The sequence below is a fragment of the Schistocerca americana genome, chromosome 5 (assembly GCF_021461395.2).
Source record: "Schistocerca americana isolate TAMUIC-IGC-003095 chromosome 5, iqSchAmer2.1, whole genome shotgun sequence".
Lineage (NCBI taxonomy): Eukaryota > Metazoa > Arthropoda > Insecta > Orthoptera > Acrididae > Schistocerca > Schistocerca americana.
The window spans coordinates 244896966-244911111 of record NC_060123.1 but is presented as its reverse complement, the minus strand read 5'-3'; the positions used below and the strand labels follow the sequence as shown (position 1 = coordinate 244911111).

Sequence of the window (14146 nt, the reverse complement as noted above, 5' to 3'; positions counted from 1 at the left end):
CGTCAACTGCACATACGGTTCACGTCCACGCTGTCGCGGCATGCTACCAGTGTTAAGGACTGCGATGGAGCTCCGTATGCCACGGCAAACTGGCTGACACTGACGGCGGCGGTGCACAAATGCTGCGCAGCTAGTGCCATTCGACGGCCAACACCGCGGTTCCTGGTGTGTCCGCTGTGCCGTGCGTGTGATCATTGCTTGTACAGCCCTCTCGCAGTGTCCGGAGCAAGTATGGTGGGTCTGACACACCGGTGTCAATGTGTTCTTTTTTCCATTTCCAGGAGTGTACATTTGCCTAGAATGCCAAGGCGTATGGGAGGGAATATTTGACATGCTAAGGACGGCAACTGTCAAGCTGCAAGTACTGTCAAACATTCCCTCTCATACAGCCTTGGCATTCGAGGTGAACGTATTTGTTCGGATGCAGACACTTAAGAGCAATACACCGCCTCACTCACTTCAGCCTTCACCGGACATAATAATCCCAACAGCCTAGTTCAAAAGCCGATTTCCTGGACCATCACATCCAATCCTGGTACTGCTGATCCCTCCAAAAAACAACTTATGAGCACACCACTTGTCACCCAGTACTATCCTGACCTTGAATGTATCAATCAGCTACTTCAACAAGGCCACGACTTCTTGTTGGCATCACAATATAGATCCAGAGGAAGATAACCATATAAACATTGCTTCCACCAAGTAGGCTCATGGACAGTGAGACTGTGAAGATACACTCTAATAACTGCCACCTCCATCCAATTCTTCTCCTGGTGAACTCACATGCAAAAAATCTAGTATGGCACTCCCCCTCTGCCCCAGGAGATAAAACACACTGTTATCGAGTATGAAGACTTCCACCTCCTCAATACTGGACTTATGTCTCATGTCACAACTGCTTCAGTGTTGTTTCTCCAGTGGTGACCTGTCATTATGCTCCCCATCCCTCAATAATGATGCTCTGTGCAAAGTGATTCTGATCTTCACTCAAGTTACCAATTCCCTGTTCAGCTTCACTAACAACACAGAGCAGTTCCTGAATGGAAGCTGCTGACATGGATCCTCGGAATGGAAATAATTATGATTCACCAGTCACGTACAGAAGGGTGGAAAGTTACAGGGATTTGCCAACTGTTGAGAAGCTCACAGCACTTTAGGTTATGAACAGCAAAAGCAAAGTGAAGACTAAAAAATGTCATGGTAGAAACTTCTGGACTTAATAAAACAAACCAGAAGTTCCATAAAAGTATGGGAAGGAGGATTTTCAACAGACAATCCAGCACACCACTATCACCTGTATTACCAATTAAGTCCACACACAAACACTGGAGACACTGGCCAGGTAATGACAGAATATTATGCTGGAGCAACCTCTACAAGTAGTCTAGATCCAGCTTTTCACTACTAAAAAAGACACTGAGTAGATGGACACGTGGAATTTCATTTAAAAAACTAAACAAGACCATAACATCCACATTCTGCTGGAGGTAAAATCCATACTAACTAAGGCTTGGAAAACTGCTCTTGCTAGTGAATAGAATCAGTGAAGCATATGAAAACTTAATAAGATAGTGAAAGTAAATAATCCAGAATGAATATTTCATTCTACAGTGGCGTGTGCAAAGATATGGAACTTCCTGGCAAATTAAAACCATGTGTTCTGGTTCGAGTCATGCTTCAGCGCACGAAGATGAGTGATGTAGCTCCTATGTGACATGGATTATATGCCAAAAATATGCTTTCTAAAGATCTAATCACATAGAAGAAGGGGTATACAGGTGAGACAATTTGCTGTTTGTGAAATGGAAAGACACTTGGAACATATTTCCTTTGATGACAAAGCACAAAATGATTTCATCTCATGTCCATGTCAGAACAAAATTAGGAATGATAGACAAGATAAAACATGCCAATATTCTAGCTTATAATAAAAACACGGAAGGTGTGGACCACAGTGACTAGCTATTGGGCTACAACCCTTTTGAGAAGAAACATATAAAAAGGCGGAAGAAACCTTCTTTTCACATTTTCAGGATGATGATCATAAATTTGTACTTTTTATGCAAGGAGTTGAAATATGTTAGCAAACATCTTGTTGAATTTGTTACTGAATTGGCAACAGCTTTGACAAACAAAGGAGGCTTGATGGAATCAACTTCCATTAAATTAGTTCACCTCTAAACAGACTCAGTGGTAGACTTTTCCTAAATTGATTCCACTTACAGAAATGTCAAAATGGCCTCAGAGGAGGTGTAAGGTTTTGTGCAGAATGAATCGAGGCAAGATCTGGAAAAGTGACAAGGAAAGATAACAGGTACTATTGTGAAGAATGATTGTTTTCCAAAATCCTCCATTGTTTTTAATACAAGACAAATGTCTCTAAGTAATTTTCAATAAGAAACTACATTTTCATACAGTTTTATTTTTAGTGCCAACAACTTCTTGTTCTATCACCTTGTGAAACAAATCATGACAAAATTTTTTGTTGTTGTTGAGAAAGTAGCACGTTTTCATTTCATTATAAAAAAAGTCAGTGACAGTTTTGTTTCTTTACAGAATTTCATAAAAAGGAGACCTTTCTTTGAAATGCAGTAAACTGAAGTCAGTCCTGCGCAGTAGAATCAACTACACAAAATCCAGAAAAACTATGAAAAAGCACAGTACCAGCCAGATGAATTAAAACCTAGTTGCCTAGTTCTCAAATTGTTAATCTGTCAAGAAGTTTCAAAATGAAATCCTGTTCATACTATCTAGTGACAGTTGGAAGGATGCACTTTTCCACAGCCTTAGAGGCAATCCTCATTCTCCTCTCAAAACAAAAGCTTATTAGCAGCAAAGGGAAGACCTTGGAGGGCATGGTGAACCAACAACTAATGTGTGAGCTCTGTAGTTGCTTTCAGGATGTGTTCAAAAAATATTTGCCTAGTGATAAATGACAATACTGAAAGCAGCTTTACAGCAGGCATACCAATACAGGCAGAATCTAACTGTTCTACTCAACACAGAAAGAGACATTCCTTGGATTCTTAACCTCTAACAAGAACTCCACAAATGGAAATTCGGTGGTTCACTCTTCATAATCACACAGTTCCCTCACACTAGAATATTTCTCCAGGAATCACATTGATTCTGTCATGTGAGACCATTTAGAGCAGCGGAATGGCACACATGATCAATGGAACATTGCTTACTATGGTGCTCGCTAACTAACTGATTGATTGAGGGGGGTTGTGGGACTAAATGGCGAGGTCATCAGTTCCGCAATTCCAAAGTTACTCGCAGAAGAGAGGGGGTCCACTAAAAGTGAACAGTCCTGTCAGAGGAGCCAAACTATATAACAAGGAAGTTAAAACATACAGTAGAAGGCATAAAAGGGTATAACAAACCTAGAAACTGGAGAAACAGAGGGGTAAAAGATTGGTCTTTCCATGGGGGATTGGTCAGGGTCCCAAACGAAGAAAACATTATCTGCTCCAGGAGTAAAGCAAAACCTTATATCTGAAAATAATAAACACTTTTACAGAGGAAACTGATGACCAATTCAACCATCTGAGAGTCATCTGCTAATATTAAAATTAAGGAATCTGGAAGTCTATACCTAGTACAAAGGGCTAAAAGAAGAGGACATTACACCAACATATGGGATACTGTTAGTCTGGCTCCACAGTCACATTGCGGGGGTTGTGGTTGAGCTTGGTATGGCCAATTCTTAGATGGCATAAGGCAGTGGACTCCTCCTGAGAGGAGTGGAAAGAAGAGTGTCAAACTGTAGTAGTCTCCTTGATTGTGTAGAGTTTATTACTGAGAGCAGTAGTGCACCAGATGTCATTCTACTTTTGAGCAAAGAGAGATTTGACATAAATCCGCATATCTGCAGCTGGAATCGTAAACAGAAACGGGGGACAAGTATCCGCTTCTTTAGCCAAACAGTCTGCCAGTTCATTCCCCGGGATGCCCACATGACTTGGGATCCAGAGAGAGACAACTGAGCAGGTGGCACGGCCAAAAGCAGAGAGAAGGTCATGGATAGCGGAGACCAGAGGGTGACAAGAGCATTGGTTGACAGCCTGCAGGCTGCTCATTAAGTCGGCTGATATTAAAATACTGTGCAGGGAGGCCGAATAGCAAAATGGAGGGCCCTGTTAATGGCAAACAGTTCTGCTGTGAACCACTACATGGTCCTGGCAATAAATGGTGTTCAAGTCAGTACAAGATGTGAAAGTGTATCCTGCCTCATCTATCATCTTAGAACTGCCAGTGTAGAAGATAGTAGCCCCGTGGAACTCTCTAAGGATGGATTGTACAAGATATCAGAAGACCATAGGGGCAACAGAGACCTTAGGATCCTGGAATAGGTCGGTCTTAATCCGTGATCAAGGCACTATCCAAGGGGACAGTGTGGGGGGACACACACAGGGCACATTCCAGTGAGTGGATATGGAGATCCTGACAGAGGAAAGAGAGACACATTCCAACTGGCTATCCCACCGGGGGGTAGGCAGGTTATTAGGAGGGAGACAACCCTCATTTGCAAAGAGGACAGGCTACATTGGACAGTCAGGGAATCAGCACATAGTGATGGTGTAAAAACCAGGAGTTGACTACGTTGTATTTGTAGAGGGGGAATCCCCACTTCTATGAGAATACTGTCAATGGGACTAGTGCGAAAGGTACCAGTAGCCAGTCGCACCCCACAACGGTGAACAGGGTCAAGTGTTTTCAGGGTGGAAGGAGTCACTAAGCCATAATCTAATCCAGACAAGACCAGAGCATGGTGAAGATTGAGAAGAATAGCATGGTCTGCACCCAAAGATATGTGAGCCCGAAGGCGGACAGCATTAAGCATCAGCATGCAGGTAGTCTTCAGTTGGCGAATATGGGACAGCCATAAGCTGGATACGGGAACAGCAGTGCCAGAAGCAGAACCACCAGTTCATGGGTGGTGGGATGTACGGCTAAACATCACATCTGTAGCACATAACCTTGACTTTCTCTGGGAGGGTATCTCCCTTGAAAGCCAGAATGAAGGGACCATTATCAGTGTGGTTGTCTTTACAATCCTGCTGCACACGTCTAACAAAATGAACGCCACATCGCTCCAGATTAGCCGGAGTTCCTTATCAGTTGGCAGGATGAGATTCCTATGAAAATTCACTCCCTGTACCATATTCAGAAACTGATCAGCAGTAACCGACACTGGGACATTGCCAAGACGATCACAAACACGAAGAGCTGCAGGCTGGGCAGCAGAAGTAGCTTTGACCAACAGGGAGCTCAACCACATCTTACTGAGAGACTCCACTTCACTAAATTTGTCCTCTATATTCTCCACAAAAAACAATGGCTTTGTACAGTAAATGTCTCCCTATCCATCTATGTATGAAATAAGTAGCGAGGAAAGTGCTTCATCCCAAGACAGCGAGCCTGGCCCTCCCCCCACGCCACTGGGTCACATGAAGCAGCATTCGATGATCCTTTACCATTCCAAGAGATGGCCAGTTGAGAACACCCAGATTTTTGCAGCTTGATACACTTTATGCACCAGGCATCTGCCCTGATACCACCCACTCTGATCAGGGGCTCTCCCCACGGTCACCACCCAGCCACAGCAAAGCCTGCCTGGCACGGCAGCTGTAGCCACGCGTTCCGATGCTCCGGGAAGACAAGCAACCATTCCTTGGCATACACATGGAGGGAACAGCTCAGGTAGCAGTGGTGTGATCCCTGTGTTGTCATGAGCTGGCTACACATGCTGGTGACCTAGTGGGATGGAGGAGGCTAAGGTGGGGAAAGAAGGGGAGAGAGGAACCACACTGTAGATACCAGGGAGGGAATTCTTCCCCAAATGGCTCACACTAAAAACAGAAAATTTAGAAGTGGATGTCAACCCTCATGCAGGGACCTAAATGACAAAAATAGAGAACAGGCAGAAGGAACAAAATTGCAAGCAATACAGGGAATTAATTAGGTTGATAGCCAGGTCGACATAAATCAGAGCACGAGAGAAGGAGTGTGCAGCAACGAAGGAGTGAGGATAGGGGAGGGAGGGGCATGGTGAAGGAAATGTAGCCAGGTACACTTGGGGACCCCATGTGCACCACAATGAACTCACTAAAGAACTGTGAGCCCAGTGCAGCGAGTGCTCACAATTTGTGAACTATTTCACTATTTTCTGGTTGACCTGTCACTTATCAACCACCATGCACCATTTTTAGCTCACAATGAAGTAGTTGTACGAGGGCTGGACATTAGTGGTTGTAAGTTCTTTAATGAGAAAGAGTGAGTCACTTCTATCAACTCTCATCAAGCTTTTGGTGCCCCTGAAAACTGAATGAGGGACACTATATCAAATATTACCAATTCTGCGAGGTATCTGACCCTTACTTTAATTGATAAACTATGGGGTTGGCTGTGCTAGGAACCGAAAGGCAAAATGCCGAAGTTTCTTAATTACAACTCAAGGAAAGAAATCAGAACCTATCCACACAAAAGCTACTGCATTTTATTATTATTTTCGATGATTTTTCAACAGGACCCTCTGGGTCTCTTTGGTTGTGGGTGTTGGTGTTATCTTGTGAACAGCCCAAGTCCCTGGGAATAGTAGTAGTAACTGTTGTGCACTACATCCCCATAAAGTGTACCTGAGCAAGGACAATACAATGGAAGTGGCAACTGAACCAAATAGAAAATTTGCAGTGAGTGACTATAAGAAACTTTATTTCTGATAATTTATTTCATTTTATGCTCCAGAAATAAACGAATGTAAATTAGTGAGCTCATCTCTCAAAAGAATATCAAGACACTATCCATTAACAGAAACAACAATTTTATTTTTAAACACAAATCAGTACCCCATGCAATGTTACTGCAGGCATATCAAATAATGAGTAAGCTTCATTTCAATCATGTTTACCTGACACCAAACATTCTGACCACTCAAAAGTGGTGAAAGGGCAGTCTTTGTAACTATCAATTTTTTCAAATTACAATGGCTTTCACAGAACTTCCTTTGTCTCTGTTAAGAGAGAATCTGAGTGCACTCACTGCACATTCTAATTTACTTTGGAGCTGTGGCATTCTATGGAAGTGCACAACATGCAACAGAGAACGATACATTTATTAACAAAATAAACAAATTTATTGACCTATGCTTAGAACTTTTTGTTATGACAGGTTAACAACATTTTACGTGCACATCAACATCAACTTGGCCACTAATTTGGCATCTGAGGCATCAAAAACATCATGCACAAAGTTCCCTCACTAGATATGGAACTAAATCCTGATACTGCACACCAACAACTTATTCATCTCAACAGCCATCCACCTCCATGGATTTTTTCCCCCAAACTATATCCACCTGAACCTCCTTACTGTATTCGAGTCTTGGTCTCCCTCTACCATTTTTACCACCCATACTGTCTCCATTACCAAACTGATGATTTCTTGATGCCCAGTATGTGCCCTACCAACCAGTCCATTCTTTTAGTCAAGTTGTACCACAAATGTCTTTTTCCCCAATAAGATTTAGTACCCCCTCCTTAGTTATTTCATCAACACATCTAACGTTCAAGCTTTCTTCTATAGCACCAAATTTCAAATCTATTCTACTCTTGTCCGAACCATCAGTGTCCACACTTCACACTTCATTGTATACGAGATTACATCCCAGGCACAAACCTTCAGGGAAGTTTTTCTTGCTACTGCCAGCCTACATTTTATATCCTCTCTAACTTGGCTATCATCATTTATTGTTCTACCAAAATAGTAAAACTTATCAAGAACTTCGAGCATCTGATTTCCTTATACAATTCCCCGATCATCACCCACTTTAATTTGGCTGCATTCTAATACTGTTATTTTCCTTTTGCTTGATGTTCTGTTTACCATCTCTAGCACATTACTCACTCCACTCAACTGATCTTGCAAGTCCTTTGTTGTATCTTGATAGAATCTCAGTATCATCAGCAAATCTAAAGTTTTTGATTACTTCTCCCTGCACACTAATTCCCTTTCCAGTATTCTCCTTGGTTCCTCTTACTGCTTGCTCAAAACAGAAACCTGCAACCATGTCTCACTCTCTTCTCAACTACTGCAATATGGTTTCTGTGTAAGTTGTGGATAACATTTCACTCACTCATTTTATCTCTGCTAGCTTCTGAATTCAATGAATCTAGTCCATTCAGCATTGTGAAAAGCTTTCTCTAAACCTACAAACGCTATAAATGAAAGTTTATCTTTCTTTAAGTTATCTCCTAAAGTAAGTCACTGGGTCAACATTGCCATGCATATTCCTAAATTTCTTTGGAACCCAAACTGATTAACCCTGAGACTGGCTCCTATCAGTTTTCATTTTTTCTGTAAATAAACTGTGTCAGTATTTTGCAACTGTGACTTACTAAACTGGTAGTTCAGTAATATATCTGTCAGCACTTGGCTCTTTTAGAATTAAAATTATTACACTCTTTTTGAAATTAGAGTTTTTTGTCTCTCTTCTGTATCCTGCACATCAAGTGGATTCGTTTTGTGAAGACTGGCTCTCCCAAGGATTTCAGTATTTCTGAGGGAATGTCATCTATTTTGCAGGATTCTTTTTTTTTTTTTTTTTTTTCTTTCTTTCTTTTTAATATTCTGAGAAGAATCTGAAAGAGCAATGAAACAGTGCTCTGTCAAATTCTCTTGCAGTATCACATTTTCCATTTGATCATTTACTTCCTTCACGTACATTACCCTTTTACAGTATTTCTATATATTCCTTCTACCTTTCTGTTTTCCCTACTTTGCTTAGTACCAGCTTGCCATCTGAGCTCTTTATGCTCACATAACTGTCTCTGTTTTCTCCAAAGTTTGTCTACTTTTTCCAATTAGGTGGCATCCATCTTTCCCATGTTATGTATGGTTCTGCAGCCTTGTATCTGTGCTGTAGCCATACCTGCTTCCAACATCACAAATATAATAAGTGTTGATCGTGTACTGTAGAAGAATACAAGTAAGCAAATGAAGCAGGGTGAACTATGTACCTTGAAGCTTCCTGGCAAAGTAGAACTGCGTGCCGAAACAAGACTCAAACTCGGCATCTTTGCCTTTCACAGGCAAGTGCTCTAGTGACTGAGCTACCTAAGTGTGAGCCATCCTCGCAGCTTTACTTCCATCAGTACCTTTTCTACTAAACTCCAAACTTCACAGTAGCCCTCCCACAAATGTTCAAGACTAGCACTCCTGGAAGAAAGGATGTGGCTTAGCTACAACCTGGGGGATGTTTTCAGGATGAAATTTTCACTCTGCAGGGGAGTGTGTGCTGATGTGGGAGGTAGAAGACAAGGTACTGGCGTAAGTAAAGCTGTTATGATGGGTCATGAGTTATGCTTGGGTAGCTCAGATGGTAGAGCACTTGCCCGTGAAAGGGAAAGGCCCAAAGTTCGAGTCTTGGTGCGGTACACAGCATTAACCTGCCAGGAACTTTCAATCAGCACACATTCTGCTGTAGAGCGAAAATTTCATGCTGGAACTATGTACCTTGCTTGTGATTATGCGCATGTGTCAAGTTTGCGAGGTATGCAAAGGCTTGCAAACACATTGCTACAGTGCCTCGCTGGGTATAAAATATTTGATAAGGCACAGATTTGGAAGTTTGTGCTAACATGAGTATTAGCTGCAGAGCAAGGCAAGACGATATTTTATAGCACCTTCACCTTCAAAAGAAGTGTCAATGAATAGTGGTTACAATATCACAATTTGTGGAGGAACTTTGTCATCATCTAAAGATCTCTCGTAATGTTACCTGAATCAAAAGAAAGCAAATGGCTGCTTGTGTAACACCAGTGTGCCCTGTGTAAGACAATGACACTTTACACACTTGTCATGTGGCGGGATGTACCCAAGTGTGAACTCCAACAAAGAAAGAGAAACTTATTAATTATTAATCTATTCATCTAATTACAGATTTTGGATTCTTTCCTAATGATCAACCCACAGGTGAATATATCTTAGAGCTGTTTATTTTATGTCTGGCTTCCTTAAATATCAGTTGCAAATTAACCACTTAATAAAAACTACAAGAGAGAGGAGGCTGTAATAAACAGATTTCTGATGTACTGAGGAACTTAAATCTGGAATCAGGTTTTGATTGTGGTTCTTCAGAGAAAACATACAGGGATACAGTGACAACTACTTTTTTTCAACAGTTCCAATTGAGGCAGAACGTTAAATCTCTGTCACAAAAAGAAGTGGTCAGTTTCCTATGTCACAGCAGATAGTCCTTGGCCACCTCTACTCCTACCCATACTTGTCAATGGCCATATGTTTTTTGGTCAAAAGCTCACTAAAGTGCACTGATTCTGAGGCTATTAAGACCTGCAACTCAGCCATCCTCAGCAACAATCTATTGCTTGCATCCAGACTGATTACTACTGCGAGACAATATCCATGCAAAAATGCTTAGCTCTTGGCATGTGCCACCTTCAGTTTTTAACAGTTTGCCTATTTATTAATTTGAGTACACTGTTGGAAGGTCACTTACATACAACTGTCACCATTTTTACTTGGCGAAAGTGGTTTAAATGCATCTTGACTGAATATTGGCAGCCCTATCCAGTCTCCTAAGTAATCAGAGACCCCTGCAAGCCAATGCTTTCCACAGTTGGAACTGAGCAAGAAGTTGATTTCAATCCCAGTGAAATGTTAATTCTGTTTACCCCGGTGCAAGCTCTTCTGAAACTGCTGTCTGAAGATGACCCTAACTGTGAGAGGGTAAATGAATTGACACTTGTTAGAACTGTGCAGTAGCTGGACACCAAAACGGAAATACTGAATGCGGAGCTGCCAACACTGTGCATGTGACACACACACACACACACACACACACACACACAAAAGTGCCTACACTAGTGCATGCATCACCATCAGTTACGATAAATTTCAACGGCGCATCAGTTGCAGGAAATTCACCTCTGATGATGCGAATGACAATCCAACATTCTCACCTCCTGTACGAAGACCTGTTCTGCTGATTTCGCTCTGCTGTTTCCCGTTTGCGGAGATTCATAATTTCTTGGCCAAACAGCTGGACTGTGACATCCGTGTCAGTATCCGTATTGAAACGACCAACCATGTATGAAGATTCATCAGTTGTTTTCCCAATTTGCTGCACTTCCAGTTCATGGCCTTGTTTGCAGGAGAGTTACAATGAAAATAATACATATACTCTGTACCATCTCTGAGCACACCAATCAAACTTAATGACTAGTAATTTAAAAAATTTCACACTGCAGGAAATATATTTAGAAATTTTGTATTATTCTCCACTTTCATGCTCTTGTTATAAAAAAAAGTTAATTAGTAGAAAATCAAACAATATAAAATCCAGGATGGAATAACAAAAACATTATCAAAAGTATAGATTATTGCTCACCATATAGAGGAGACAGTGAGCTGCAGAAAGGCACAACAAAAAGGTTGCTATACATCTGAGTTTTCAGCCAAAAGGACTTCTTCTAAAGTGGAAAACACATACATTTCACCCACACGTAATATACAAACACACATGACCAAGCAGGGTTTGAGGTCAAGGAATTCTCAAATGTTAATAGGGGGGGGGGGGGGGATGATCTGGGGGCAGTGGGGGTGGATCACTGTTTGGTGGAGGTCAGGCAGGGTCCAACATTGGCTTTGGGTTCAGTCTGATTGGTGGGTTTGGAGGTGATAAAGTGTTTCCACTGTAGGAACTGGAAGGAGAAGAGAAGGTATTCAACAAGTCCAGCATTATTGAATTCAGGAGTGGGGGCAAAATGTAAGGCCTTTGGAAAGGCCTGATATTTTTGTGAGAATAAGGCTTTTGGATGAAACATTGACAACTGTGTCAGGTTTGTTGAGGTTCTGGATTATGTATGAGGATGTATAAGCAGGTAGTCCAAGGTAGGAGTAGGAGGTGAAGAGGCTGGAGAGCTTTTTGGGGTGGTGGCGTGAATGCTGCCCTAGTTCATGGAAGGAGAGTATCACTGCGAGAGATGGGATGCAGGAATTTGGAATTTTAGAGTAGGAGAATTTTATGGTTGGTGAGGAGGTGTTACAAGAGGTTTGGGCCTGATTTACACAGATTTACAGGTTGGGATTCTTGAGGAATATGGAATGGCAGAATCTGAACAGATAAAAGTCATCTTGGAAGGAGGGTTTGCAGTTGGAGGTGGGTAATTTGCTGGTCAGGGCATTTGTGGAGACTCGATTAACTATACAACAATGGAGGAACAGTATACGGGACTGTGTTCTAACTAGGCATAGGAAACTTTTCTTTATTGGTGCAAAAGGAAGGAGCAATGAATCATGGGCAAGGATAAAAAATGTGTAAAAATATATAAACGACTGTCGGGAAAAACGAAAAACTCTCTGCTCCAGCCTCCTCCTCATCCCCACCACCCACAGACTACTTTTCTGTTAGGCACAGTTGCTGTACATGGTTTGGCCTCAGCAGCCAGAGACAGGTTTGTGTGTGTGTTTATACTTAAGAAGGAGGCCTTTTGGCTGAAAGCTCAAATGTACAGCTGCCTTTTTGTTGTGCCCATCAGCATCTCAACATCTCCTCTAAATGGTGAGTATCAATCTACCCATTTAATGATATTAAAGTAGGTAGTTGGGTATATCAAACACATTTCTCAATATTACTAACAAAATTTCCAATACAAATTTAATAAACAGTAAACACAATGTAAAGAACTCAACAGACAACAATCACAACTCATTATAGCACTAATGTACCTGTGAAATGGGCCCTCAACTGATATAAATATGTCATTACTGCCAACTTGTCTGGCACTGTTAACAAATCCATGTCTCCTGGTTCAATCACCTTTGGTATTCCCAGGGCTTCACCAGCCTCAAATGCTTTCTTACAATTTCCTTTCACATCATGAGTGGAGAGTGAATCAAATTCTCTGCAAAAAAGAAAAAAATTATCAACAAAATTATTATTCACATATATTTATACTTCTGCTCCAACAGAGACACAACCTACATAGCTATCTCTGTGTACTATACATGGGAGATTTTGTTTACTTTAGTAACCTGAATACTTCGTGAGTCATATTCATTTAACTATGACATGTAATTGGAAAGGTGGTTTCTGAATGCAAAAATATTCACACAACTGTTATACTTTTGTTAATCTAAATTTCAATCTAATAATCAAGTATAGTTTGAAATTTCTCTTTAGAATAATAGTAGTTATCAAGCAAAAACGATTTCAATTTGTGTTTAGAACTATTTTTAATATCTATTAGCGCCTTCAATTCAAGAGGAGATGGTCAAAAATTTTATAGTTGCATACTTTGCTAGCTTTGTGCAAAAGTAAACTTAAGTTGATAGCAGTGGTGCCCATTATTAACTCACTCAATATGTTTATGAATACTACTTCATATTCTAATCCATCCTTAACAACAAATTTCATTAACAGTTCAAAGTACTGTTGGTTGACTGCTAGTTTTCCTACAAAGGTTTCAAGGATGTCCCCTCTCACTATTTTCATTTCATGATCAAGATTTTGAAAAAAGCAGTATCACCAGCAAAACCTACTACATTTCCAACTTTTGGGAGACCAAAATAAGTGTTACTCATTGTCATTGTTGTTGAGGTCTTCAGCCCTGAGACTGGTTTGATGCAGCTCTCCATGCTGCTCTATCTTGTGCAAGCTTCATCTCCCAGTACCTAATGCAACCTACATCCTTCTGAATCTGCTTAGTGTATTCATCTCTTGGTCTCCCTCTACGATTTTTACCCTCCGTACTTCCCTCCAATACTAAAATGGTGATCCCTCGATGCCTCAGAACATGTCCTACCAACCGATACCTTCTTCTAGTCAAGTTGTGCCACAATTTTCTCTTCTTCCCAATTCTATTCAATACCTCCTCATTAGTTATGTGATCTATCCATGTCATTTTCAGCATTCTTCTGTAGCACCACATTTCAAAAGTTTCTATTCTCTTCTTGCCCAAACTATTTATTGTCCATGTTTCACTTCCATACATGGCTACACTCCATACAAATACTTTCAGAAATGACTTCCTGACACTTAAATCAATACTCGATGTTAACAAATTTCTCTTCTTCAGAAACACTTTCCTTGCCATTGCCAGTCTACATTTTATATCCTCTCTAC

The 14146-nt window shown here is 41.1% G+C and overlaps 1 protein-coding gene across 3 annotated transcripts in view; it reads right to left on the bottom strand.

The window, feature by feature from the left end:
* Positions 1-14146, bottom strand: part of LOC124615508 (EH domain-binding protein 1-like) — a 206554-nt gene that overhangs the window by 100557 nt on the left and 91851 nt on the right. For all 3 annotated transcript variants that reach the window (XM_047143464.1, XM_047143466.1, XM_047143467.1), the window contains 2 exons: positions 12751-12926; positions 10983-11163 (listed from right to left, as the gene is read on the bottom strand). In XM_047143464.1, the coding sequence (XP_046999420.1) occupies positions 10983-11163; positions 12751-12926 (357 nt within the window). The remainder of the gene's footprint in view (positions 1-10982; positions 11164-12750; positions 12927-14146) is intronic.